The sequence below is a fragment of the Rhinopithecus roxellana genome, chromosome 12 (assembly GCF_007565055.1).
Source record: "Rhinopithecus roxellana isolate Shanxi Qingling chromosome 12, ASM756505v1, whole genome shotgun sequence".
Taxonomy (NCBI): domain Eukaryota; kingdom Metazoa; phylum Chordata; class Mammalia; order Primates; family Cercopithecidae; genus Rhinopithecus; species Rhinopithecus roxellana.
In genome coordinates, this window is record NC_044560.1 from 105,035,776 (window position 1) to 105,062,184 (window position 26,409).

At 55.5% G+C, this 26,409-nt stretch overlaps 3 protein-coding genes and 1 pseudogene across 7 annotated transcripts in view; 2 read left to right on the forward strand and 2 right to left on the reverse strand.

The window, feature by feature from the left end:
- The window catches only part of NKPD1 (NTPase KAP family P-loop domain containing 1), a 13,073-nt gene extending 11,609 nt beyond the window's left edge, over nucleotides 1-1,464 (reverse strand). Inside the window, exon 1 of the mRNA XM_030913055.1 lies at nucleotides 1,101-1,464. The gene's annotated coding sequence lies outside the window, so the exon portion shown is untranslated. The remainder of the gene's footprint in view (nucleotides 1-1,100) is intronic.
- Nucleotides 1,465-1,571: 107 nt separating this feature from the next.
- On the reverse strand, nucleotides 1,572-17,597 carry TRAPPC6A (trafficking protein particle complex 6A). Of its 2 annotated transcripts, XM_010377497.2 has the most exons (6): nucleotides 17,414-17,549; nucleotides 3,796-3,863; nucleotides 3,523-3,640; nucleotides 2,828-2,911; nucleotides 2,585-2,678; nucleotides 1,572-1,888 (listed from the first exon to the last, which is right to left on the reverse strand). In XM_010377497.2, exons 1-6 carry the CDS (start codon nucleotides 17,495-17,497, stop codon nucleotides 1,857-1,859), a joined length of 480 nt encoding a protein of 159 aa, XP_010375799.1. In that variant the 5' UTR covers nucleotides 17,498-17,549; the 3' UTR covers nucleotides 1,572-1,856. The 2 variants fall into 2 exon arrangements, with proteins under 2 accessions (XP_010375799.1, XP_010375800.1); XM_010377498.2 differs by lacking the exons at nucleotides 1,572-1,888; nucleotides 3,796-3,863 and having other exon boundaries at nucleotides 2,623-2,678; nucleotides 17,372-17,597.
- A 375-nt stretch (nucleotides 17,598-17,972) lies between these two features.
- Nucleotides 17,973-21,092, forward strand: BLOC1S3 (biogenesis of lysosomal organelles complex 1 subunit 3). 3 transcript variants are annotated; one of them, XM_030913058.1, is made up of 3 exons: nucleotides 17,973-18,091; nucleotides 18,550-19,198; nucleotides 19,556-21,092. In XM_030913058.1, the coding sequence occupies exon 2, from the start codon at nucleotides 18,559-18,561 to the stop codon at nucleotides 19,159-19,161; it is 603 nt and encodes a 200-aa protein (XP_030768918.1). In that variant the 5' UTR covers nucleotides 17,973-18,091; nucleotides 18,550-18,558; the 3' UTR covers nucleotides 19,162-19,198; nucleotides 19,556-21,092. The 3 variants fall into 3 exon arrangements, with proteins under 3 accessions (XP_030768918.1, XP_030768919.1, XP_030768917.1); XM_030913059.1 differs by having other exon boundaries at nucleotides 17,976-18,091; nucleotides 20,565-21,092; XM_030913057.1 differs by having other exon boundaries at nucleotides 17,976-18,091; nucleotides 18,550-21,092.
- Nucleotides 19,302-21,089, forward strand: LOC115892226 (annotated as a pseudogene). Its single transcript, XR_004052115.1, has one exon. The product of XR_004052115.1 is annotated as a putative uncharacterized protein encoded by LINC00269 (transcript).
- Nucleotides 21,093-26,409: the final 5,317 nt, after the last annotated feature.

The window sequence follows — 26,409 nt, forward strand, 5'->3', positions numbered from 1 at the left end:
GTTGCCGCGAGGGAGGCATGGGGTAGGAGTCCCCTCAGTCCAGCGCCTGGCGCGACTGACCCGGGGCTGTGCTGACCCATTTACCTGGTGCTGCTCTAAATGGACATCCATAGGACAAAGGCAACAGCACACACATCAAGGCTGGCTGCACCCTAGCTCCATCTTCCTCTCCACCACCCAGGGGGCCAGGTGTGATGCCTGCTTCACAGATGAGGACACTGAGGCCCAGAGAAGTGAAGTCCTCTGCCCCAGGGCAACAGAGGCAGAGCAGGGATTTGAAAGCAGACAGTGATTGCTACTCCCAGGCTTGCCAAGGCTCTGTCTCCTGTCTTCGAGGGCCAGCACTCAGTGACTGTCTCCCCACAGATGCCCTCTGAGGGGTGAAGGCTGGGGAGAGGCTGGGCAGGAGACGCCCTGGAGGCCCCTCGGCCCTCTGGGGCCCTGGCTCCCTGTGGCTGCTGGCGTGACGGGGTCAATAGTTGCTTCCCTGACAGACGGGGTGCTCTGATGGGGATGGGGGAGGCAGCCCCAGAACAGTGCCCAGGACAAGATAAAGGGAACCCACCCGGCCCTGGGTTCTGCCCAGGTGACCAAACACTGCTCCCCACGGCCAGAGCCAGGGCCCTTCCTGCTACCTGGACCTGCTCTGTTTCCTCCCCGACCCTTCAAGCCGGTTGCTCTGGGAAGGTTCCTCCCTGGCCCATCAGGCGTGGCATCTGAGCGTGGGCATGTCTGCAGTGGACATCTGTGCCAACCCCCCACACCCCTGGCTGGAACATGAAGCGTGGCTCAACGTAAACGAGACATCTCCGCAGAATGAGGTTGCTCCGGGCTGGGAGCATAGCAGCCAGGAGGCTGCTGGACACTAGGGGGAGCAGGTGTTTGGGGAGTGGGCCAGGCAGGGGCAGCACTGCAGAGGCAGACACAGGACAGAGCTACACTCAGCCAGGTGGGCTGGGAAGAGGTGACCCAGGCAGTGACTGACGGGGTGACTGGACCCCACTTTACAGGGGAGTTTCTTTAGCAAGGGACCCCTTTCTCATCCCATTTGGGTCTTAACCCCCAGCCTCGGTTGGAAGCTGTGAGGCTGGGGCACTTACCTACATCAGGCAGCGGGTGGCGAAGCCTAGGAGTCCCCAGATGCTACAGATGCGAGCAGGGTGGAAGGGGGCAGCATAAGGGCCACTCTGCCCATGGACAGGCAGCAGGAGTGCGTAGGGGCCACGTGTGTCCATGGGGGTGTCTGGCCTCCCCCTACCCCATGCATCCCCAGCCCTGGCAGCCCCAGCCTACACTCTGGGCACTCCCAGCCCTGCTCCCCAGGAGGACGCTCCATTCCGTGCAGATCGCCGGGCAGAGGGCAGCCCCAGACTTGTTGACTCGGCAGAGATGCCAGCGAGGCCGCCCATGCCGGGGGCCAGCATCCCTCTGCCAGGAGCACGGGGAGGGAGGGAGCAGAGGGGGACCTGGCAGGGGAGGGAGGGTCTGAGGGGCATGGGAGCCAGAGAGGTGCCCACTCCCCTGCAGGACCTGTGACAGTTGCTCCACAGATCCTCCCCCGCTGCTGTGAGTCAGATTCCACACACACAGCCTTTATTGAACAGCTGCTGGGCAGTGGGCAGGCAGGAATCCCACCCCAGTCCTGACCGCAGCTGGGACCCCTTTGCCTCCTGTGACACCCCCACCTCGCTTTGATACCCACTTCCTGAGTAAATGTGACCCCTAGGGCCTGGGATCCCCAGCACTAGCCCCAACACCATCCCCAAATGCAGCAGCCTGGGGCCCAATGCAGCCGCCTTCTCCTGAGGCCGGTGAGACTGGGGGCAGCAGTGCGGCTCGGCGGGTGCAGGGCGGGCTTAAGATTTCGGAATCACCACCTGGAACTTACCTGGAAGAGAAGGCCTGGCTTAGGCTTGAGGATGGGATGGGAGAGAGGCAGAGGGCACCTGGACAGCTCTTAGGTGCTCACCCCTGTCCTGCACTGACACCCCAGTGGCTAGGTTGGGCTATTTCCTCCCGCCCACGTGGCCACATCCCTGGGCTGTGTGAGTAACCAGGGGCATGAGGGCCACGAATGTGGCCACAGGGAGGCGCCCAGCACAGGCTTCTGTGGTATGCATCACTCGGTCCTACCCCACGGGGGCCGTGGGGCCCCCCCACGAATGGGCCTGGGGAACCAGCAGAGCGAAAATAACTGAAGGTTGGGGAGGTGGTGGGACAGGCTGTCCCCAGGCAGAAATGGGGTTCCAGCTTGTCTGACAGAGAACACCTAGTCAGGCAGGCTGCAAGTTCCTTGAAACCTGCCATCCCCCACATCAAAGGATCAGCAAGGATGACTTCTATTACGTCCACCTGGGATCCCGTGCTGGGAAAAGATGTTCAACACAGCCAGACAGTTCTCTCTGCAGGGCTGGCGACGTCATGGAGCCAGGGGCACAGATGGGCCTGCACTGGCTGTGTGGCTGAGCAGGTGACTTAAACCTGGGCCTGCCTCCCGGGCACCCACACAGGAGTGGGGCTGGAACTCTGAAGGCCTCAGCAACTCAAGGGATGAGAAGAATCCCCCCAACCCGCCATGACTTACAGATAGGCAGGGCTGCCACAGAAGCGGTGACCACACTCTCAATGCCCAGGGTACAGAGGGCGCCACGCAGAAGGCCGCAGGTGAAGGCCAGGAACTGGGGAGGGGACACAGATAAGCATGGGAAGAGAGGGGAGGCCAGCATCGAGGTCTGGGGCACTCCTTAGGCCTGGGAGAGGCCTGACGTGGGGCAGAGGCTGGGTAACAGGAAGGGAGGTGTGGACAAGGCCCCAGCTCCCCCCATACCTTGGGCGCTTCCTCCAGATACTGCAGGCCAGAGGCCATTGGAAGGAGGAGGGGGAAGCTGTTGTCTTGCAGGACGTAGGTCCCCTGGGGGAGAGGAGAGGCCGGTGGGTGGGGGCGGGGCCTGCACATTTGAAGCGCAGGGAGGGGAAGCGGGAACCCAGGTCCTAGATTGGGCTGAGGTTGGGAAGTCCCCCTCCCTGAGAACCACTGGAATCATGGCCTTGGCCGCCAGTGCTCCAGTAGGGCCCAGGGCTTCCAAACTTGGACTAGGTGCCTGTGCCCTGGGGAGTGTGGGTCCTGCCCTCGCCTCCCAGGGTTGCGCAGAAAAGCTGGGGACCCGGCCCAGGAAACTGCGGAGGGGCGGGCACAGCCTGGGGTATTCACTGGGGAACTAGACCAGCTTGGGACAAGCAGCATCGCACTGGGGGGAGGGCAGGCAGCCACCAGGGGCTTTCTGCCCATGCATGGCTCACTCCTGGTAGGCTGGGGAAGTTCTGGAAATACCCCCTATGCCCCAGTGCAGCCTCCTGGCTTCCCTTAGAGGATCAGACAGAGCAAGAGCTGCAGCCACCTGAGGGAAAGCTCTGGGCGGGTCCAGCAGCCGCTGCTCTGGCGCCGGGGCTTCCCCTCCCACTCTCCTGGTCTCGCCCTCGCCCTCGGGAGGGAGCCGGATGGGCAGGCTGGGGCGCTCCCACCTGGTGATTGGTGCGCAGGCTGTCCATCTGCTTCTGGAACACAGCCACCCACAGGTCTTTGCACAAGAACTTGAGGACATCCAGCTCCTCCCTGAAGGCCAGCGTCTCCCGGGGCAGTCTGGTGGGGCAGTGCCAGGCTGAGGCCGTGGGGCCGGGCGAGGAACAGGGAAGAAGCCAGGCCCATCTCCCACATGAAGCAATGCAACCTCCCTGCCCGGGGCCTGCCCAGCCCTGCCAGCTAGGCTCGGGGAGAGCAGGGGGAGCCGCGCTCACCTCTCGCCTAGAGCCTGGCCCACGCGGAACCCCATACCCTCCAGGACCGACAGGCTCATCTTCTGTCCCTAGAAGGCCAGGAGAGAGACACTCAGGAGCCCTTGGCCACCTCGAACCCGGGGCCACCCCTGGCCACCTGCCAGGGGACCCAAAGACCAATTTGCCAGTGCCCATCAATCAGTTCAGGGGTAAGCAGGGAGAGGCTCTGGCACAGCCTGGCCAGGGCAGGGGCAGGCCTCTAGGGCACCAGGGCTCCCTCACCCACCTCTGCAGACCTCGCAGGCTCTCTGGATCCCCAGATCATCAGCCCCCAAGAACCAGCTCCTCCTTCCCCCAGGAACAATGGGGGTCTTCCCCAGGTTCCCTGCCCCCTGCACGACTCTTCCTCACAACATCGGTCACACGCTGCACATGCTTTCAGCACGAACCCTCACAATGCCCTGGAAGTGGGAGCTGTGACTCCACCAAGAGGCTCCAGGTGACCTGCCCAAGGGCTGGCGGCTGGGCCACAGGAAAAGGAGCTGTGGAAGTCAACCATGATCATCATGCCTTATAATATTGGCCAAGATCCCTGGGGGTACACATGGAAGCTCAGAACAGGCAGATCTTTGGGTACTCAGGAAGGACAGTGGCATTCATGTAGTGTCTGGAGGGTAGGCCAGGGTCCACACAGGAGGGGACTGTGCTGGCAGAGGCAGGCCCCAGGCAGGAGGGCTGCACTCAGTGTCTGTCCACGTGCCTGTGTGTGTGGATGGCATGGCTGGAAGAGATGAGGTGTTCATGAATTTTTTTTTTTTTTAAAGATGTTGTTTCACTTCATTGCCCGGGCTGGAGTGCAGTAGCCTGATCTCGACTCACTGCAACTTCCGACTCCTGGGTTCTAGCAATTCTCCTGCCTCAGCCTCCCAAGTAGCTGGGACTACAGGTGCCCACCACCACGCCCGAATAATTCTTTGTATTTCAGTAGAGAAGGGGTTTCACTGTGTTGCCCAGGCTGGTCTTGAACTCCTGAACTCAGGCAATCCACCCACCTCGGCCTCCCAAAGTGCTGGGATTACAGGTGTGAGCCACTGCTCCTGGCAATTTTTCTTTTTTGGAGACAGAGTCTCACTGTGGCCCAGGCTAGAGTGCAGTGGTACACTGTAGGCTCACTGCAACCTCCACCTCCCGTGTTCAAGCAATTCTCCTGCCTCAGCCTCCCGAGTAGCTGGGATTACAGGTGTGTGTGTCACCACACCTGGCTAATTTTTGTATTTTTGGTAGATATGGGGCTTCACCATGTTGGCCAGGCTGGTCTCAAACTCCTAGCCTCAAATGATCCACCCGCCTTGGCCTCCCAAAGTGCTGGGATTACAGGCAAGAGCCACTGCACCTGGCCATGGATTTTTTTTCCCCCTCCGGTGATTTGCTGCAAGCAGAGGAAGCGGGGGGCCCAGACTGGGGGCACACCAGAAATCCCAGGATGGCTTGGGCGTGAGGTGCCAGGTTTCTCAGAGAAAGCTTGGCAGAGCTGAAGTGGGGGAACAGAGGAGAGGCTGGTGTGTAGCCCTGAGCTGAAGGAAGCTCACCCTCCTGCTGGTTGCTCTCAGGAGCCTGCAGTCACCTGGCCTGAGCCCTGCAGCCCTCCCTCTCCTGCCCTCCACCCCCACCTTCACTCAGGAGTGGCAGTTACAGCCTCCTCCCTCCAGGGCTGCACCATCAATGCAGCCATCCGAATGGGAATGGGAATTCTCTGCTTGGCTCCAGTCCTGGAGAGGGTCTCCCAGCCTGGAGAGGGTGTCCGAGGAAGGCTTCTTGCAGCCTGCCGGTCCAGCTGCCTCCATCCCTCCCTCACCCGCTCCACCCACTCGGGACACTCGCTTTCCTTGGTTGGGAAGGCTCAGACTTCTGGGCCTTTGTACTGACTTCCTTCCCTCCCTCCCAGTTGGCGTCCCCAGCGCTGCCCACTGCGCACTGTCAATGGATGAGGACACAGCTCTGTGAAGGTGGGGACCCAGGCTGATCAATTCACATCCGGCCTTCGGCAGCCAACATAGGGCTTGGCATGTGGGTGGTGCTTAATAGACTGGCTGATGAGACAACGTGCGTCAACAAAGGACACAGTAAGTCCTCACCTAATGCTGTCAACGGGCTCTGGGAAACTACGGCTTTAAGCAAAATGACACATGATGAAACCAATTTCACGCAGGTTAATTAACATAAACAAGAGTGAAGTTCCAATGCCATGTTTCTGGTACAAAAACATCACCAAACTTCTAAATAACAATGAAAACGTAATATTAAACACTGAAATAAACGTGAGCTACACATACATATGAGAAAGATTAGGCTGGGCGCAGTGAGTCACTCCTGTAATCCTAGCACTTTGGGAGGCTGAGGCAGGTGGATCACCTGAGGTTAGGAGTGCAAGACCAGCCTGGCCAACACAGCGAAGCCCTGTCGCTACTAAAAATACAAAAATTAGCCGGGCATGGTGGCAGGCACCTGTAATCCCAGCTACTTGGGAGTCTGAGGCAGGAGAATTGCTTGAACCCGGGAGACAGAGGTGTCAGTGAGCCAAGATCATCCCACTGCACTCCAGTCTGGGCGACAAAAGCGAGACTGTCTCAAAAAAAAATAAATAAATAAAGATTAAAACAAGTAAGATAGGTTGGGCACGGTGGCTCATGCCTGCAATCCTAGCACTTTGTGGGTCACTTGAGCCCGAGGTTTTTTTTTTTTTTTTTGAGACGGAGTTTCCCTCTGTCACCCAGGCTGGAGTGCAGTGGCGCGATCTCGGCTCACTGCAAGCTCTGCCTCCCAGGTTCAAATCATTCTCCTGCCTCAGCCTCCCAAGTAGCTGGGACCACAGGCGCCCGCCACCAAGCCCGGCTAAGTTTTTTGTATTTTTAGTAGAGACAGGGTTTCACCTTGTTAGCCAGGATGGCCTCCATCTCCTGACCTCGTGATCCACCCGCCTCGACCTCCCAAAGTGCTGGGATTACAGGCGTGGGCCACCGTGCCCAGCTGAGCCCAGGAGTTTGAGTCCACCCTTGGCGACATGGCAAAACCCCTTCTCTACAAAAAAATACAAAAGTTAGCTATGCGTGGTGGCGGGCACATGTGTCCCAGCTACTTAGGAAGCTGAGGCAGGAGGATCGTCTGAGCCCAGGAGGTCACAACTACAGTGAGCCACGATCATGCCGCTGTGCGCCAGCACAGGCAACAGAGCAAGACCCTGTCTTAAAAAATAAATAAAAACCAAAAAACCGGCCGGGCACGGTGGCTCAAGCCTGTAATCCCAGCACTTTGGGAGGCCGAGATGGGCAGATCATGAGGTCAGGAGATCGAGACCATCCTGGCTAACACGGTGAAACCCCGTCTCTACTAAAAAATACAAAAAAGTAGCCGGGCGAGGTGGCGGGCGTCTGTAGTCCCAGCTACTCGGGAGGCTGAGACAGGAGAATGGCGTGAACCCGGGAGGCGGAGCTTGCAGGAAGCTGAGATTTGGCCACTGCACTCCCGCCTGGGCGGCAGAGAGAGACTCCGTCTCAAAAAAAAAAAAAAAAAACCACAAAAAACCAGGAAGACATTTACTTACTTCCTCCAGCTCAGGGTCCTGGGGGGCTAGAGCCTGTCCCGGCAGGGCCAAAAGCAGGAATGGACCCTGGACAGGATGCCATCCCATCACAGGGCACACACAGGTCCCTAATCACTCACGCTGGGCCCATGGAGACCCGGGAGCTCACCTAACGGACACACCCCAAGGATGCACAAGGAAAGGAGTGCCCAGAGGAACCTGCACCAGCACGGGGAGAACCTGCAACCACCACCCAGACAGTGGTCCCGGGAATCAGTACTTTTTCCTCATCAATATCACAACAAAGTATTATTCCAGGACCAGCAAACTGTGCGGCAGGAGTTTTCTACAGCCCTCGTTTTACCTTTCCACTCTCACAGGAGGCTGTATTTCCAGACGGAAACTGGGGGTCCGAGGTTAAGAACCCATCCAAGGCACCTTCAGCACAGGGCTGTCTTTCACACCCCAGCAGGTCCACATAGGAGGGTGGGTGGGGTGACAGCCATGGCTGTTGAGGGCCTCATGGAAGTGGGGTGCGCTTGGAATGGGGGAGGTGCTGAGCTGAGGTCGCCCATATCTGAAGCTAAGGTGCCCTTTCCTCTGCCTGGCCCCTTGCCAGGCCTTGCCCTCCTGGGTGACAATGACATGACTTCCTGTTGCACTGGCTCCCTCTGGTGTCACCACCTGCTTTCCTCCGGTGTCCTCAGGCACAGCACGGCTGGCCACACAGCAGAGGCTCAGGGAAGGGGCCGATGACTGCAGGAGAAGGGCAGGTGTGTGAGAGAGACAGGGTGGGAAGAGACCCCTGCCCGTGGGTCCTTCATAGCAGCACTACCAGCAGCGCAGGTGCAGAACCACCGCCCGGGTCCAGATCCACCCCAGCACTTACTACCTGTGGGACCTGGGCCAGTGGTTGAATGTCTGTGCCTCAGTTTCCTCATGTAAAAAGGAGGGTCATTTTGTTTGTTTTTGAGACAGGGTCTCATTCTGTCACCCAGGCTGCAGTGCAATGGCACGATCTTGGCTCACTGCAGCCTCTACCTCCTGGGTTCAGGTGATCGTCCTACCTCTGCCTCCCAAGTAGCTGGGACTACAGGTGTGAACCATCACGCCTGGCCCAAAGGAGGGGAATATTAATGGCAGCTACCTCCGGGATCCTCACCAGGAGTAAGGGTTGGTAAAGGCAACCTGAGTACTTCAAGGCAGCTCTGGGAGCCTTACTTATTGTCATTTACAGCCTCTATGTCTGTCAAACGAGGAGACGGCCCCAGCCAATGAGGGATGAAGCCCTTGGCTGGAGGAAAACCTCAGGAAGGAAGGGGGTCTGTTCTGTGGGCTCCTGTAGCCAGCACCTAGAACAGCCCGGGCGAGAGCTCGCTGCCTGGTGGCTGCGGCTCCTGTGTCACCTCCTCCTGCAGCGCAGCTCCTGGAGGTAGGGCCCAGGCTCCACTCTGACAGAACACATCTGTGTCCCTGCGTGTAAGGGCACCTTCATGTCCCTCTCTAGTTCATGCCACAAACATTTCTTGGTGTCCTCCAGGAGCTCACCTACCGTGCCTGGTGGGGTTGACAGGTGCCCAGATGATGCCAACTGACAATCTAGGAAGGGCTGGGAGACTGAGTGCAAGGGGCCCGGGCAGTGCCGTGCAGAGCCTGCCCTCCAGGAGAGGGCCAGAGGGGGCAGGCATTCCAAGCAAAGGGCATGTGCCAAGGCAGGGGTGAGAAGCGGGAAGGGAAGGGGCCCTCAGAGTGGACTGCAGAGGGGGCATTTTCCCCTGCAGGCAAGTGCAGCCAACCCGAGGGTCAATGCAGGCCACGCTGCCTGAATGTCAGCCACAGTGGGCCACAGGCTCAGTCCCTGCCCTGCTGGAGCTGGCGTTTTACCCGGGGAGTGGGCAAAGATGCAATGGCCAGCTTCACTATGCTCACAGCGACTGCCAAGAGGGAGGCAGGGTGTGCTGCGAGGGTGCACGCCCATCCCTAGGAAGCACCCCGACTGCACTGAGCCTGAGGGAAGAGGAAGAGTTCAACAGTGGGAGTGGGCTGTGAAGGCACACCAGGCCCAAGTCACAGCCATGACGGCGGCCCCTGGAAGGGTGAGTCGGGGTAGAGAGTCAGTGGGGTCCATCAGCCAGGCCAGGAGCGTGGAGTCTGAAGGGGTTCCAGCAAGTTCAGCTTTTCCCTTCACGAACTTCACGCTGCCTGGGTTTGAGTCTCGGCCCTGCCACTCACTGGCTGTGTGACCCTGGGCAGATTATTCAACCATCCCATGCCTCAGTCTCCCCACATGCACCATGGGGCTAATGGCAGTGCCTGCTCACAGTGGCGGTGTGACTGGCAGGTGGCAGCAGCTGGATACACGGCTGTGTGACTGTTGGCCCCACTGCACCCAGCCCTCGACGGGGGCCATTCAGATCCCTGCTGAACTGAAAAGGGATGTGGGGAATCACAGCAAAAGGGAGGGGCCAAGGAGGAGCAGGAGACAGGGAAGAAAGGGCAGAGGAGGAAGGGAGAAGCCTCTACCCACCTCATCACAGGGAGACTTGGTGGCGTCCATGCCTGTGTCACTGCAAAAGCTCTTCAGAGATCAGGGGTTTATCTTGTTAAAAACAGAAGGGGCTGGGCGTGGGGGCTCTTGCCTGTAATCCCAGCGCTTTGGGAGGCCAAGGCGGGACGATCACTTGAGGGTAGGAGTTTGAGACCAGCCTGGCCAACATGGCAAAACCCTGTCTCTACTAAAAATAAGAAAATTAGCTGGGCGTGGTGGCACACACCTGTAATCCCAGCTATTCAGAAGGCTGAGCCACCAGGATCGCTTGAACCCGGGAGGCAGAGGTTTCAGTGAGCTGAGATCACGCCACTGCATTCCAGCCTGGGCGACAGAGCAAGACTCAGTCTCAAACAAAACAAAACAAAAACCAAAAACAAAACAGAAGGGCTGGCCAGACAGAGACTCTACCATTCATATGAATCTGCCAGAGCCCAGCCCAGAGCCAGTGCATTTCTGGGGCTCCCCACACCTGCCTCTGCTGAGTTTACACACAGACCGGATGAAAGGAAAGGCAGAAAGGAAGTCTTATCAGTATCGGTGCTAATGACATCCACTACACAGGAAGGATCAATCAGACACAAAGCAGAGTTCCTGGAAATGAACAAATATGGTGGCCAAAATCAACACTTTTTAACAAGGGAATTGAATAGCAGAGAAACCTGTAAGACAGGTAACACCTCCCAGCAAGAAGAAAAACAGGAGGGAGGAAAAAATGAGAGAAAAGCTACAAGATGCTTGGAAGAGATGCAGGAAGTCTAATCTTCCCTGCGGTGCCTACAGGACATACAGGGAACAATGCAGAAGAAATCATCAGAGATCACAGGAGAAAAATGTCCTGAGCTAAACGAAGATCCACATGTCCAGACTGAAGCCGAGGGGTAAGCTCTAAGGAGGATGAATGGAAAATGCAAACCAAAGCCCCTTCAGACACTTGGGAACAGAGAACATTCTGCCCTGAAGTGGGAGGGAGGCGGGTGGGGGCCATGTGCTCCGCCCCTTCCTGTCTCTTGTGTCTGCCCTACCCCTCCATTGTTTTTTAGGCACCTGCTAGCTCCTGGGCAGAGGCTGACCCTGTTCAACGCCCACCTGCAGAGCCACTCTGTGCCAGGCCCAGGGGTGTGGTGGGGAACCCAGGGAAGAAGCAGCCCTGGTTAAGAAAAGCACAGAGAGAGAAGTGCTAGCACATGGATGGGTGAGTGAGGGGTGGGTACGAGAAGCCTGCAGGACTTCCCCGCTGTCGCCCTCAACTCTCCTCCCTCATCCAGCAAGGCGCCCTGAGCAAAACCAGATCCTGCCTCTGCCCACTCAGAACTCCCCATCCTGTCCCCTGGCCCAGCCCAGAAGGTTAGCCCGCCACAGCCTCTGCCCTAAGCTCCTGCAACAGCGGGGCCCTTCCCAGGCCAATCTCCATCCAGTCCATTCCTGTGGCCAGGGAGGCATTTCTAGAATGTAAATATGAGCCACGTGCACCTCAGTTTAAACCCTGCTATGGTTCCCACTGCCTTCGGGGTGGAACCCCAGTTCCCAGGAGGGCCTCGCTGGGGTTCCCAGCCTCAGATGCTCAGAGCGGCATTCGGGGCAGGGACCTATCTGACAGCTGCTCCGCCCGCCCCACACCCTCCTCAGATAAGGGGCTGCCCAAGTGCACTCTCGAGGCGTGGTGGATGGAGGCCTGGCCCAGCAGGGCTGTTCTCAGGGCGCCTCGGGCCTGGTCTCAGACAGTGGGTGACAGCGCCTTAGCTCTTTACTACATGCACTCAGAGGAATCCTCTCTTTGCCCAAGGCTTCCCTTATCTTCAAAGCCTCTGAGATAGAAAAGCCACAGCCGCTTCCTCCAAGCGGCTGTGAGAACAAAGGCCTTCCTGGCCTCTCTGGCGGGTTCTCCAGTTCACAACCTGTGACAGCCCAGGAGAACAGCCACAAATAACCACTGTACCAGGCAGGATAGGAGGTCACAAAAGCCCTACACACTGGCTATGGCTCCTGGGCACCTGTGCTATGGGAACAGAGACGAAGAAGCCACCATCCCTGTCCTCAAGGAGCTGTGGAGCTGGTGGGAAAGGCAGGCCTGCACTACCCAGAAGCCCTGAGGCCAGAAGCCTGAGTTCTAATTTTGCCTTTGAGTCTTGCTGAACAGCCTCGGGAAGTCCCTTCCTCTCCCAAGCATGGGTCCCTCCTCTGTGAATCGGGAGGGCTGTCCTGAGGACTAAATGCAGTCAGCACTGTGCAAGTGCTGCACAGACGCCCTCAGGAAATGGGAGGCCTGTCTGGTTCAGAGGAACCCTTTTGGGCCAAAGAGAAGGAATGAAGAGAGGAGGCGGGGCCAATAAAGAGAAAGGACTGAGGAAATGAAGCTGTTTTTCATGATGGGCCCCCTGAGAAACGGGGCTCCCCAGGAGGAAGGAGTGCGGGGAACGATGCGGTTCTTGCCCCTGGCTGCACCGAGAGCCACCTGGGAGCTTTCCGAGGCCTGACACTCAGGCCTCACCCCAATCGGGTTTGTCGGAGTCTCTGGTGTGGGACTCCAGCATCGGAACGTAGTGGCAGCTGGGTAGGGAACCCCTGCCCAAGATCCCAGGCACACTCATGTGCTCTAAAAGGCAGAGCTGAGTAAGCCAGTTTCCCACACTCGCTTGACCACAGAAACCCATTAAAATCCCTCCCAGGGCAAATACCAGAAAATGCAAGTGAGAGTTTACAGCACAGGCTTTGGAAGTGGGAGGCCTGGTTGCGGTCCTGACTCTGCCACTTGAGAGCATGGAATTCCGTCCATCAAAGCCTCCGCCGCCTCATCTATAAATCAGGGAGGACCACGCCAACCTCTCTGGATCGTCAGAAGATCAAATGAAATCAAAAGTGAGAAGCCATGAGTACGCACAGGAAGCACTCATATGGGGGGAGGGAGGGAGCAGCTAGCACTGCTCATAAACCAAATGAATCCCAGTTCCCACCCATCCCCACCCACCACGACACAGGCTCTGCATTCATCTCCTCAACATGTCCACGCTGAGGACCCACTACGAGCCAGGGCATATAGTGGTCATCAATACACACCCAGGCCCATCCCACACAAAGTACACTCCGGCAGGGGGAGATGCATGTGAATCAAAGGATCATACAGATACACAATTCAGATGCATTCTGGCAGGGCATGGTGGCGCACACCTGTAATCCCAGGTGTGAGTTTTTGGAAGATCGCTTGAGCCCAGGAGTTCAAGGGCAGCCTGGGCAACATTGTGAGAACCCATCTCTACAAAAAATTTAAAAATTAGCAGAGGCTAGGCACGGTGGTGACTCAAGCCTGTAATCCCAGCACTTTGGGAGGCTGAGACGGGCAGACCACGAGGTCAGGAGACGGAGACCATGCTGGCTAACCCGGTGAAACCCCGTCTCTACTAAAGAATACAAACAACTAGCTGGGCGAGGTGGCAAGCGTCTGTAGTCCCAGGTACTCGGGAGGCTGAGGCAGAAGAATGGTATAAACCCGGGAGGCGGAGCTTGCAGTGAGCTGAGATCCAGTCACTGCATTCCAGCCTGGTGACAGAGCAAGACTGTCTCAAAAAACAAACAAACAAACAAACAAACAAACAAAAAAATTAGCAGGGCATGGTGGTGTGCACTCCTAGCTACTCAGGAGGCTGAGGTGGGAGGATCACTTGAGCCCAGGAGTGTGAGGCTACAGTGAACTATGATCATGCTACTGAACTCCAGCTTGGGTGACAAAGCAAGACTCTCTTTAAAAAAAAAAAAAAAAATCAGATACATCCTTATTGAGTATGATGAAGCCTACCAAGAAAAAAGTGGGAGAGCGAGACCAGAAGAATGTATAAAGGAGATCCAAATTTGACTGGGGGCTCAGGGAAGGCATCCCTGAGGAAGGGATTGTTGTGCTAAGATCTGAAGGATTAATAGGTGTTAGCATGATGAAGATGTGACAGGTGGAATGGGCTGGGAGAAGGGAGCAGGCTCATTTAACAGGAGCAGAGGGGAAAGTGCTGGACCAGGGCAGAGGAGGGGCCACGTGGGAAAGGTATTTAGACAGCAGACTGGGCAGAGCCTGGGGCAGGGTTGCAGGTAAGGGAGAAAAGGCAGGTGTCAGGACTCCGGGGTTTCTGGTTTGAAGGCCAGGAAGGATATGGAGTGTTGAGACATTACTACCCACCCCCAGGCTGATGCATACTCTCTGGGCCATGCTGTATCTTCCTCATAGCAGTTACACAATGTACCAGATACTTTACTCATTTACTGTCTGTCTCCTCCAATGATGACAAAGCTCCAGGAGGACAAAAATTTTTGATGGCTCACTGAGTAATCCCCATGATTTTTTAGAGACAGGGTCTCACTCTGTCACCCAGGCTGGAGTGCAATGGCATGATCATAGCTCACTGCAGCCTTGAACTCCTGGGCCCAGGTGATCCTCCCACCTCAGGCTCCCAAGTTGCTGGTAGTATAGGCATATGTCATCACACCCAGCTAATTTTAAAATTTTCTTAGCCAGGCGCAGTGGCTCACGCCTGTAATCCCAGCACTTTGGGAGGCTGAGGCAAGCAGATCACGAGGTCAGGAGATTGAAACCATCCTGGCTAACATGGTGAAACCCCGTCTCTACTAAAAATACAAAAAAAAAAAAAAAAAAACCACACACAATTAGCCAGGAGTGGTGGCGGGCACCTGTAGTCCCAACTACTCAGGAGGCTGAGGTGGGAGAATGGTGTGAACCCAGGAGGCAGAGCTTGCAGTGAACCAAGATTGCACCAGCCTGGGCGACAGAGAGAGAGAGACTCTGTCTCGAAAATAAATAAATAAAAATAAATAAAAATTTAAAAATTAAAATTTAGAGGTGGGGTCTTGCTATGTTGTCCAGGCTAGTCTTGAACACTGGGCCTCAAGTGATCCTCCCACCTCTGCCTCCTGAGTACCTGGGATTACAGGTGCAAGTCGCCACAGCTGGCTAAATGCATTTTTGATGTATGATGTTTTCTTTCATTTTTTTGAGACAGGGTCTTGCTCTGTCGCCCAGGCTGGAGTGCAGTGGCCGGATCTCAGCTCACTGCAAGCTTCGCCTCGCGGGTTTACGCCATTCTCCTGCCTCAGCCTCTCAAGCAGCTGGGACTACAGGCGCCCGCCACCTCGCCCGGCTAGTTTTTTGTATTTTTTTAGTAGAGACGGGGTTTCACCGTATTAGCCAGGATGGTCTCAATCTCCTGACCTCGTGATCCGCCCGTCTTGGCATCCCAAAGTGCTGGGATTACAGGCTTGAGCCACCGCGCCCGGCCGATTTATGATGTTTTCAACTTATGACAGGTTTATATCTGTATGTCGAGATGGTAACAAGCAACATCCTCCCTGGGGCTTCTAATCCTAGAAGGAAACCAGAGCCAATAAAAATGTCTTACATGGCCAGGGACAGTGGCTCACGCCTATAATCCCAGCACTTTGGGAGGCTGAGGTGGGTGAATCACGAGGTCAGGAGTTCGAGACCAGCCTGGCTAAGATGGTGAAAGCCCATCTCTACTAAACATAAAAAAAAAAAAAAATTGGCCAGGCGCAGTAGCTCACACCCGTAATCCTAGCACTTTGGGAGGCCCAGACGGGTGGATCACGAGGTCAGGAGATGGAGACCATCCTGGCTAACACAGTGAAACCCCGTCTCTACTAAAAAAAAAAAAAAAATACAAAAAATTAGCCGGGGGTGGTGGTGGGTGCCTGTAGTCCCAGCTACTCGGGAGGCTGAGGCAGGAGAATGGTGTGAACCTGGGAGGCGGAGCTTGCAGTGAGTCGAGATTGCGTCACTGCACTCCAGCCTGGGCGACAGAGGAAGACTCTGTCTCAAAAAAAAAAAAAAATTAGCTACGCATGAGCCTTTGAGGTGGACGATGCAGGGAGCCAACACTGCAACACTACACTCCAGCATGGGTGACAGAGTGAGACCCCCCATCTCAAAAACAAAACAAGGACGGGCATGGTGGCTCATGCCTGTAATCCCAGCACTCTGGGAGGCCAAGGCAGGCAGATCGCCTGAGGTCAGGAGTTCAAGACCAGCTTGACCAACATGGAGAAATCCCATCTCTACTAAACACACAAAATTGGCTGGGCGTGGTGGCATATGCCTGTAATCCCAGCTACTCCGGAGGCAGAGGCAGAAGAATCACTTGAACCCAGGAGGCGGAGGCTGTGGTGAGCCAAGATTGTGCCATTGCACTCCAGCCTGGGCAACAAGAGCAAAACTCCGTCTCAAAAACAAAAACAAAGACAAAAAACGGCCATGCGCCCTAGCTCACGCCTATAATCCCAGCACTTTGGGAAGCCAAGGCACATGCATCGCCTGGGGTCGGGTGTTCTGAGACCAGCCTGGCCAACGTGGCAAAACCCCATTTCTACTAAAAATACAAAAATTAGCCAGTAGTGGTGGCGCCAGCTGCGCTTGTGGTCCCAGCTACCTGGGAGGCCGAGAAGTGGGATGATCGCTTGAACCTAGGAGGTTGAGGTAGCAGTGAGCCATGATTGCATCACTGCACTCCAGGCAGCCTGGACAACCAATCAGGACCCTGTTATGCGTGCGCACACACACATCCCAGGCCAGTCGTGGTAGTTCACGCCTGTGATCCCAGCACTTCGGGAGGCCCAGGCGGAAGAATTACTTGAGTCTAGGGGTTCAAGACCAGCCTGGGCAACATGGCAAAACCCTATCTCTTTTTTTTTTTTCCTGAGACGAGTCTCGCTCTGTTGCCCAGGCTGGAGTGCAATGGCACAATCTTGGCTCACTGCAACCTCCGCCTCCCAGATTCAAGCCATTCTCCTGTCTCAGACTCCAGAGTAGCTGGGATTACAGGTACTCGCCATCATGCTTGGCTAATTTTTGTAGAGACGGGGTTTCATCATGTTGGCCAGGCTGGTCTTGAACTCCTGACCTCAGGTGATCCGACCGCCTCGGCCTCCCAAAGTGCTGGGATTACAGGTGTGAGCCACAGCACCCAACCGGCATATTTCAGTTTGTTATTTGACTCCCCTAGTGAAATGTAAGCTTCACGAGGACAGGGATTCTGTCTTAGAACAGTGCCTGGAATACAAGACACTCAGTAAGTGGGTGTCGCATGAATAAATGTCCCATGCTGAAGCTCAGGTACGTTATGATGCTCATTTTACAAAAGAGAAAACTAGGACACACAAAGTTTAAGTCATTGGGTCGCACACCTTGTGAGTGCCGAGTCCTCAGCACACGCCCAATAACAGCATTATTATGATTACTTGCCGCTTACTCAGGCCGTGAGCTAAGTGCTCAATTTAGTCATCTCGCTCAATTGAGTCATCTCGCTCAATTTAGCAATAATCCCGAGCCGTCACCGTCGCGAACCCCACTTTCCAGAGGAGGAAGCCAGCGCCAGACGTTGCCCTGCAAGGCCGGGGCTGGGTCGGGGTTCGAACCCGGACGCCTGACAGGCCCTCCGCTCTCCCCGAGGCGTTACCGTGGTGGCCCCCGCTTCCTCCCCACGGGACCTGGCGCTCACCCCCGGGCCGGGGTCGGGGTCGTGAGCCCACAGCTCCGCCACTATCTCCGTGTGAAGAAACTCGAACAGCACAGTATCCGCCATGAGCCCTCCTCGCACGCCTAAAGATGCGCCCAGCGCTTCCCGCTCTCATTGGCCAGGCTTGGTAAGCCACGCCTCTCAAGTCACGGCGCGAGCCCTCCTACTCCCGCTTCCACTGGTGTTTTAGACTAGCCCCGCCTCCCCACCTCGGGCTCATGTGGTGTGCGCGTGAGCCTGGGATACTAGGGGGCGGGCCTACTCCTCCTCTGGCCACACGTGACAACATCTTCGGCCCTTGCTGCCGTCCCTTCCCTATTTCCGGGTTCTCGAGCATTCCTATTGGTCAAATTACTCGGCTTTTAAAATCCCTATTTGTCCACTCCAGACTTTCTTCGTCGCACAACCTGGAAAAGCCGGCCCAGCCGCTTCTCTATTGGCAGTTCCTCCATTCATGTGATCTTCTGCACGCTCCCTCAAAGCTGATGCTGAGAACTTGCATCCTGATTGGTAGCCGAGCGAATCCACGTGATTTGGCTGCTAATGCCCGCCCAACCCGCTCCCCTATTGGTCGAGATCGCAGCCCTTCAGCTGCCACGGTGAGGACTCGGCACTCGGGCTAGGAAGAGGATCCCGCAGGCTCGGAGCGTCAGCTGCCGGGTACGGTCTTTGGCTATAGCGCTTCCCCCATCCCATGAGTGCCCCCAGCGGAGTCCAGTCGGACTGTCATCCTTTCTGCGACTCTGGCACTGGTCCCGAGCAGCTCAAGGGCCCGAGTGCTTCCGGGTCTGAGATGGGCATGGTGGACCAGGTGGAGGGTGTGGCCGCTACTAGGAGGCAAATTCGTAAAGAGCTTGGCTTGGGACTCCGGGAACTCGGGCCCCAGATCCCTGATGGAGCTGGTCTTCAGTTTCCCCATCTGTACGCTGAAGAGCCTGGGGTCCAGTAACCCCCATCATCACCCAGTTTACAGAAGAGGAAACTGAGGCCCAGGCAGGGGGAGCAACTGACCCCAAGTCGTTAAGAGAATCAGCGAAGGGGCTGGGAATCCAGGATCTGCGCCTTTTACCCACCCCGGCGCCCGTCTCACGTGCAGTCCCTTCGTTCTTCTCCCCTAGCTCGGCGCCATGGCGTCCCAGGGTCGTCGGCGGAGGCCCCTGCGGAGGCCGGAGACGGTGGTGCCTGGGGAGGCGACCGAGACGGATTCCGAGCCCTCTGTGTCCTCGTCGGAGGAGGAGGAGCTGTACCTGGGTCCCTCGGGCGCGACGCGCGGCCGCCCCACGGGGCTGCGGGTGGCTGGGGAGGCCGCAGAGACCGACTCGGACCCGGAGCCGGAGCCGACGGCCGCGCCGAGGGACCTGCCTCCGCTCGTGGTGCAGCGGGAATTGGCGGAGGAGGCCTGGGGCGCGGAAGAGGCCCCGGCGCCCGCCCCCGCGCGCTCGCTCCTGCAACTTCGGCTGGCGGAGAGCCAGGCGCGGCTGGACCACGACGTGGCGGCCGCGGTGAGCGGTGTTTACCGCCGTGCGGGCCGCGACGTGGCCGCCCTGGCTGGTAGGCTGGCAGCAGCCCAAGCGGCGGGGCTGGCGGCGGCCCACAGCGTGCGCCTGGCGCGCGGGGACCTTTGTGCGCTGGCCGAGCGTCTGGACATCGTGGCTGGCTGCCGCTTGCTGCCGGACATCCGCGGCGTGCCAGGGACCGAGCCTGAGCAAGACCCGGGGCCGCGGGCCTAGCCATGATTCTACTTCCCAACCTGACTGCAATTTGGGGGTAGGCCTTGCTGCCTCTGGGACCTGACTCTGTCCCCTGTGGCTCTTATCACCCCCCACCCCCCCGCTCCCATCTTAGTGCCACCCATAGGGGCTAATCCGGTCCCCTTGGATAATGCTTTATGTTGGATATAGTTCAACCCCTACTGTGGAGACCAGGGCCCCACTACCCTTAGATCTGGTTCCTCCACCTATCCTGACCCTGCCGCCTGGTCCTGAGCCTTACCCTGAGGCTTAGCTCCAACCTTTGATAAATAGTTGCTCCTTAATCTGTTTCCACCCTGGGGGCTCATCATGTCATATTTTGTCTTTTGCCTTTCTTTTCACGCTCGCTCTTTTTTTTTTTTTTTTGAGACAGGGTGTCTCTGTCACCCACGCTAGAGTGCAGTGACAGGATTATCACTCACTGCAGCCTCGACCTCCTGGGCTCAAGTGATCCTCCCAGCTCAGCCTTCCAGAGTAGCAGAGACTGCAGACCTACACCACCATGCCCAGTTGCCCGGTTAATTTTTTTTTGTGACAGTTTGAAGAGGGGAGAAGATCTCACTGTGTTGCCCAGGCTGGTCTCAAACTTCCGGGCTCAAGCGATTCCCCTACCCAGACGTCCCAAAGTGCTGGGGTTACAGGTGTGAGCTATCACACCCGGCTGTGCGCTTTCTGAGTTTGTTTCTGCTTATGGTGGAGGGCTTGTTCCCGCTCTTCCCACAGGAACCCAGGATGTGGCACAGCTTCCCTGCGGTCTTCCTTCAGTCAGTTGGCTACGCCTCCCATCCTAGCTCCACCTCCAGAACTGCCCTCCCCCTGGGCTGGGTGCTTGTTTTGTTTTTAGAGACAGGGTGTCACTCTGTCGCCCAGTGCAGTGGAGTGCAGTGGCGTGATCTCGGCTCACTGCCACCTCCACCTCCAGAGTTCAAGTGATTCTCCTGCGTCAGCCTCCGGAGTAGCTAGGATTACAGGCATGCACCACCATGCCTGGCTAATTTTTATATTTTTAGTAGAGATGAGGTTTCAGCATGTTGGCCAGGCTGGTGTCGAACTCTTGGCTTCAGGTGATCCCCCAGCCTCACCTCCCAAGGTGCTGGGATTACAGGCGTGGGCCACTGCACCCGGCCAGCTGGGTCCTTGTTCTGCTGCCCAGGCTTGGCCCTGGTTCCGTGGGTTGGTTCTACTTTTTGTTCTCCCATCTTTTGCCTCCTGCCTCCTCCTTGAGCTTAGCCCCGCCCTCTCAGCCTGATTTCTGTTTCCCAAGTCCAGCTGTGCCATGGGATAGGTGGGATAGGTTTTGCTTGCTTTTGCTGTCTCCATCGTGCTTACACCTACCTGATCCTGGGCTCTGGGGACTCCCCATGGTTTCCTTCCTTCGGCAGGCCCAAAATGATGGCCCCTCCTAACCTAAGGCAGGGGATCTTCCTCCCAACTCTGGACCAAGGTGGCATTTCCTGCACGTCCCTCCAGGCCGAGATGATGCTCGCTGTCAACTCTCTAGGCCAAAGTGGCATCTCTTCCTGACTCTCCAGACCTAAAGTGACACCCTTCAGGTACTTCGGGCCCAATTCAACCTTGCCCTGGTGCTTTGGGCTCCAGATGACAGCACTTTGCAGATAAGAACGATATGACGTGTGGATTTCACTACACTTGGCTCCTGGATACTATAAAAGGACTTGGATTTCTGATTTGGCTCAGGGACTGGGGTTAGGAGCCTCTTTCTGCTCCTTCTCACCTGCGCTTTCTTCTGATCCCAGCTCTGGTCCCTCAACCGTATTCATATTTACTCTCCCCTCCCAACCTGATACCCCTGTCCCTCATCCCAACCCAAAGCCAAGATCTTAGCCCCCAAGATGGAGAATGGGGAGGAGCTTTCTATGGCAGACTGATTAAAACTCTTAAGCATTAACCATTATGGTTAGTTCCTTTTGTCTCCCTACCTAAGCTAAGGGTGAGTTGGTTGATATCTCTGAGAATGGGGGTCCCAAGACCTCCATGCCTGGCTTACGGAAGGTGAAGCTGTAGTTGGGAAATCAGGGGCCCTAGATTTTTGCCCTGGTTCTGTATTTACTTGTATTTTATTAATTCAATGCACACATTTTGGGTACCTGACCTGTGCTGGGGCTGGGGGTGTAGCAGCCAGTCCCTGCCCTCACAGAGGTCGCAGTCCAGTGGGAGAAACAGTAATAAGATGTTCTCACAGATAGTTCTGGTAATCATAATTTATAGTTTAATTTTCAAAAATAGAGACAATAGCCTGGCCAACATGGTGAAACCCCACTGTTACTAAAAATACAAAAATTACGGGGGATGGCTCATACCTGTAATCCAAGCACTTTGGGAGGCCGAGGCAGGTGCTGGTAATCCCAGCTACTCAGGGAGCTGGGGCATGAGAATCGCTTGATCCTTGGAGGCAGAGGTTGAAGTGAGTCAAGATTGTGCCACTGCACTCTAGCTTGGGCGACAGAGCAAGACCCTGTCTCAAAAAAAAATAGGCCAGTCGCAGTTACACACGTCTTTAATCCCAGCACTTTGGGAGATCACCTGAGGTCAGGAGTTCTAGACTAGCCAGGCCAACATGGTGAAACCCTGTTTCCACTAAAAATACATTAGCCAGGCGTGGTGGCACATGCCTGTAATCCCAGCTACTTGGGAGGCTGAGGCAGGAGAATCGCTTGAGCCCAGGAGGTGAAGGTTGCAGTGAGCCAAGATCAGGCTACTGCACTCCAGCCTGGGTGACAGAGTGAGACTCCATCTCAAAAATAAATAAAAATAAAAAATTATTTAAAAAAAATAAAATAGAGACGAACTCTCACAGTGTTGCCCAGGTTGGTCTTGAACTCCTAAGCTCAAGGGATTCTCCCGTCTTGGCCTCCCAAAGTGCTAGGATTGCAAGCATGAGCCACTGCACCCAGCCGTAATTTATAATTTAGATACAATTTTCTTGGCACTGTGATTAGAGCCATGAAAAAGTAAAGGAGCTTTATGAAGGTGGAGCAGGATCTGTCTGACCTAATCTGGACAAGAGAGAGGAAGTGATGAGTGGTGTTGGAGCTGAGCCCAGAAGGTGGAAGTAGGTGAAATGGGAGTAGGGTGAAGAGTTGCAGACACGGAGAACAGCATATGCAAGGGCCCTGAGACAGAAGGGACCAGAACCTATTTAACAGAAGAAGATGATTTCTGCTCTCCACCTAGAGTGGAGAAGTGTGCGGGGGGTGGGGGTGGAGCAGGGGATGCTGAGTGAAGTACCAGAAAGGGCCAGATAAAGGTGAGCCTTAAAAAAATTGTATTATTGGCTGCGCGCTGTAGCTCACGCCTGTAATTACAGCATTTTGGGAGGCCGAGGCGGGCAGATCACCTGAAGCCAGGAGTTCGAGACCAGCCTGGCCAACGTGGTGAAACCCTGGCTCTACTGAAAATACAAAATTCGCCAGGCGGCTGGGCGCGGTGGCTCACGCCTGTAATCCCAGCACTTTGGGAGGCCGAGGCAGGTGGATCACCAGGTCAAGAAATCGATACCATCCTGGCTAACATGGTGAAACCCCATCTCTACTAAAAAATACAAAAAATTAACTGGGCATGGTGGCGGGCGCCTGTAGTCCCAGCTTCTTGGGAGGCTGAGGCAGGCGAATAGCATGAACCTGGGAACCAGAGCTTGCAGGGAGCTGAGATCGCGCCACTGCACTCCAGCCTGGGTGACAGAGCAAGACTCCGTCTCAAAAAAAAAAAAAAAAAAAAAAATTAGCCAGGCGTGGTGGCGCATGCCTGTAATCCCAGCTACTCAGGAGGCTGAGGCAGGAGAAGCACTTGAACCCAGGAGGCAGCAGTTGCAGTGAGCCAAGATTGCGCTACTGCACTCTAGCTTTAGGGGGCAGAGAGAGACTCTGTCTCAAAAAAAAAAAAAAAAAAAAAAAAGTAGATGCAGATCAACCAGCATCTCCTCCCTCCTGAGCACTCCCTCCAGCTCCCCTTCCATACCTGGAGTGAGTGGATCACAGTTCAAAGGGGATGCTCTCCCAGGACTTCCTTTTTCTTTTCCTTTTTTTTTTTTTTTTGAGATGGAGTCTCGGTCTCGCTTTGTCGTCTAGACTGGAGTGCAGTGGTGAGATCTCAGCTCACTGAAACCTCCGCCTTCCAGGTTCAAGCGATTCTCCTGCCTCAGCCTCCTAAGTAGCTGGGATTACAGGCATGTGCTACCACACCCGGCTAATTTTTGTTTTTTTGTTTTTTTTTTTAGTAGAGATGAGGTTTCACCATATTGACCAGACTGGTCTCAAACTCCTGACCTCATGATCCGCCCACCTCGGCCTCCCAAAGTGCTGGGATTACAGGCGTGAGCCACCACCCCTGGCCAGGACTTCCCTTTTCAATGAGTTTAGCGAGAGTCCCTGAGGAGCAGAGCTGCCTGGGAGAGTGGCAGCTTGGTGGTCTTGTGGTAGACTTGCAGCCCTGGAGCACAGAGCTTCCCTCACTCCTTAAACTCCAGCTCACTAGCCAGCCTGGCTTTCAGCCGCTTTCCTTTCCTTTCCTTTCCTTTCCGTTCCTTTCCTTTTTCCTTTCCTTTCCTCCCCCCCCCCTTTTTTTTTTTGGTGGGGTCTCACTATTTTGCAGAGGCTGGTCTTGAACTCCTGGCCTCAATCTTCCCACCTAGGCATGGCAGGGATGGGAACAAGAGGGTGTGGAAGGAGAGCCAGAGGAGACCATCCTCTTTGCAATGTTGAGTGAAGGGGTGGGATGGTAAGAAATGGGGAAGTGGCAGTGCATGGTGGCTTATACCTGTAATCTCAGCACTTTGGGAGGCTGAGGTGAGAGCACCGATTGAGCCCAGGAGTTCGAGACTAGCCCGAGCAATATAGCGAGACCCCATCTCTACAAAAAATACAAAAACTGGCTGAGTGTGGTGGTGTGCACCTGTGGTCCCAGCTCCTCGTGAGGCTGATGGGAGAATCACTTGAGCCCAGGAGGTCGAGGCTGCAGTGAGTCAGGATTGTGCCATTGTACTCGAGCCTGGGCAATAGAGTGAGACTTTGTCTCAAAATAAAAAAGAACGGGAAGGAAGGGAGGGAGGGAGGGGCGGATGGGGGAAGTACCTAGATGGGGAAGATGGGAGGGGTCATGGCAGGTTTGTATGCTGCTGGGAATGTTTCAGAAGAGGGAGAAGTCGTGATACGGGGGAAAGATGAGAGAAAAGCCAGACCATCGTCCTGGAGTAGGTAAGAGGGAGGAGGAGATAGCCCCCAAGGGGAAGGGCAACACTGGGGTAAGAGAGACTGTTTGTGGTTAGTTGTAAGTCACTGGGTAGTGATGACCACTCTGGTCATCACTGCCTGGGGACTGGTCTGTCACCCCCACTGGACTGTTGGCCCCATGAGCACAGGGCTGAGGCTGTCTTGACCAGTGCCAGCTAACCCAGGGAAACCACAGACTAGATACTGGGCAAAGTGTTTGTTGAATGAATGAATGGCTTTCACACCATCACACAGCATCAGCCTCTCAGTTGCATGGAACTGTTGAGATATTCAGGCACAGCCTCCCTCCAGAGGTGATGAGCACTCGGTCCCACATAACACCTCACCCTCAGATATGCTGGATGAGAGGGTCAGACATGCACCGAAATGCTGATAACACCCACTCCACAAATATTTGCTAACCGTATTGCAAGGGGAAAGGCATTCAAGGCAGAAAGAAGAGGAAAGAATAGCATGTGCAAAGACCCAGAGGCAGGAAAACCCTGGCGGTACTTGTTTGGGGCGAGATGAATTGTCTGTTGTGCATGGACTGCTATAAAGGGGCCTTTGGCAGGAGGCAGAGCTGACGACTTAGGCAAGAGCCAGGCCACACGGGGCCAGAATGAGGAGCAGGGCTTTGTCCCAAGGGCCCTGGGGTGCCAAGGCAAGTTCCAAGCAGGAGAGAGGCAGAGACAAGTTTGTGCTTTAGAAAGAGATATCTAGATGGGTCGGATATGGTGGCTCATGCCTGTAATCCCAGCCCTTTGGAGGCTGAGGCGGAAGGATCACCTGAGGTCAGAAGTTCGAGACCAGCCTGGCCAACATGGTGAAACCCCCGTCTCTACTGAAAATACAAAAATTAGCTGGGCATGGTGGTGTGTACCTGTAATTCCAGCTACTCAGGAGGCTGAGGCAGGAGAATCACTTAAACCTGGGAGGCAGAAGTTGCAGTGAGCCAAGATCATGCCACTGCGCTCCAGCCTGGGCAACACAGCAAGACTCTGTCTCAAAAAAAAAAAAAAAAAAAGAAAAAGAAAGAAACCTCTGGCTACTGAGTGGAGGGTGCATGAGAGGGAGTGGGTCTGTCCTGGTCACTCTGTGTCCCCAGCACTGCTAGCAAGGAGCAGGTGCTCAGTAAACACCTTTTGAATGAAGATATGAATGAAGGAAGCGACAAACACTTGAATTATTGGATTTTTGTTGTCACTGAGAATAAATGCCAAATCGTTGTTTATTATTATTATTATTATCATCATTATTTTAGAGATGGGGTTTCACTATGTTGCCCAGGCTGGTCTTGAACTCCTGGGCTCAAGCAATCCTCCTACCTTGGCCTCCTAAAGTGAGCCACCATGCCCAGCCTATAATCCCAGTACTTTGGGAGGCTGAGGTGGGCGGATCACCTGAGGTCAGTAGTTCGAAACCAGCCTGGCCAACGTGGTGAAACCCCGTCTCTACTAAAAATACAAAAATTAGCCTTGCGTGCTGGGCATGCGCCTGTAATCCCAGTTACTCGGGAGACTGAGGCAGAATGATCACTTGAACCTGGGATCTGGAGGTTTCAGTGAGCAGAGATCGTGCAACTGCACTCCAGCCTGGGCGACAGAATGAGACTCCGTCTCGAATGAATGAATGAATGAATGAATGAATGAAATAAAAAAATGCTAGGATTACAGGCATGAGCCACCACACCCAGCCTCAACACCACAGTCTTTACTAGGATGTTGGAGGCCCTGTGATCTGGTCCTGGGTCCATCTCGCTGAGCTCTTAGACACCTGGCCCCTTCACTGAGTAACACTGGACTCTGGGCTATCCTCTGAGCTGCCAGACAGGGCCTTTGCAATTTTGTTTTGCTCTTGCACTCAGCTCTGTATGGGCAGTGCCTGTAGTAACACTGTATAACAGGCAGTCAGCAAGCAGTCACTATTTGTTGACTTAATGAATGAATCCCCTGCAGCTCCAATGGAGAGGTCTGAACATCATCCTCATCAGTAGAAA